The following is a 1,134-nucleotide window of genomic DNA, read 5'->3' as shown; positions in this document are numbered from 1 at the left end:
TATATATATATTGGCCCATTTTCTGTCAGAGCCAATAGCCAGTTGATCGTTACTGCGAATACTGTTATTTACAAGCTACTTCAGGAATGCACTGCAAAATTTGTTGTGTGTGCTTGTAAGTGACCTCACTCCTCCAGTATTTGCTGAGAATGTGATAGGACTCTTATTTATACTAAAACTTAAATATTTATTGGGGAAGCTGTCCCTCACAGGACATATATCCTGTTTCTCAATACAAAATCCAAGTAACCAAACATGCATCACATCTTGATTATTACAATTATTTATTCTATAGGCTGAGCAAATCATCCCTGGATCACCTGAAAAAGTTCCAGAAAGCTGGTGTATTGCTACTAGTTAAACTGCAAATTGAGTATGCTTCTCACTGATATATAATAAGGTAAGCATCTATGTTTTAGTGTTCCCGCTATGTTATGTTTAGAGTAACTTAGTTCAATGAGATTCTCTTTTCCTACCCAGTTTTCCTTAATTTTTTGAATTTTCAGGTACAGTAAATGTTTCCTTTGAAACACGAGTCTTCTGACAATGTCCCAATTTGTTGCTTATAGGGAGTAAAATCTAACACAGCAACCAGACACAGAGAAACCCCAATAAAAAGAAACTATTCACCCAAAACTAACCTTCGTGCTGTTCTTTCAGCTTCTCCAACTCCGTCTTTTGTAACTCCAGTTCTCTGACCTTAGCTGCCTGTGCTAAAAAACAGAAAAAAAAATTAAAAGTAAGACATAATTCAGTGAATTAAAGCAGTGGTTTCTTGTGCCATTACATACTACTGTACCTTCATTCTCTTTCTGTAAGTGTCTAATCTCTGCTTTCAGTTCAGCCAACAAGGCACTCATCTCTCTCAGAACAGAATTGATGTCAGGTTTACATGTTTCTTCAGGGTCAGAGGTTTGTGCTGTTTCCATTCCCCGATTTAAAAGTGGAATAATTTTGCTGTCAGAGTTTATTTCAAGTCGAACTGTAGAGAGAGTGCAGATTAGCAGCAACAATGGAAAAAACACTGTCATGTTGGATCTCATGGAGTCTGTGCAGTTCAGTGTTTTTTTTCTATCTTAGCTCCAGCCTTATACAGGGAGTGCAGAATTATTAGGCAAGTTGTATGTTTGAGGA

General features: G+C 37.0%; 1 protein-coding gene across 1 annotated transcript; it reads right to left on the bottom strand.

Annotated features, from left to right (window-relative positions):
* Positions 1-641: 641 nt before the first annotated feature.
* On the bottom strand, positions 642-1,045 carry LOC121814058 (the record flags this gene model as incomplete). The annotated part of the gene is given in 2 exon segments (XM_042218055.1): positions 642-713; positions 800-1,045. Coding segments are annotated over 2 exon segments (316 nt in total), but the record flags the coding sequence as incomplete, so codon positions are not given.
* Positions 1,046-1,134: the final 89 nt, after the last annotated feature.

This window comes from Haplochromis burtoni, unplaced genomic scaffold (assembly GCF_018398535.1).
Source record: "Haplochromis burtoni strain Fernald_Lab_line unplaced genomic scaffold, NCSU_Asbu1 Contig_6874, whole genome shotgun sequence".
Lineage (NCBI taxonomy): Eukaryota > Metazoa > Chordata > Actinopteri > Cichliformes > Cichlidae > Haplochromis > Haplochromis burtoni.
This window is presented reverse-complemented; position numbering and strand designations above follow the sequence as displayed.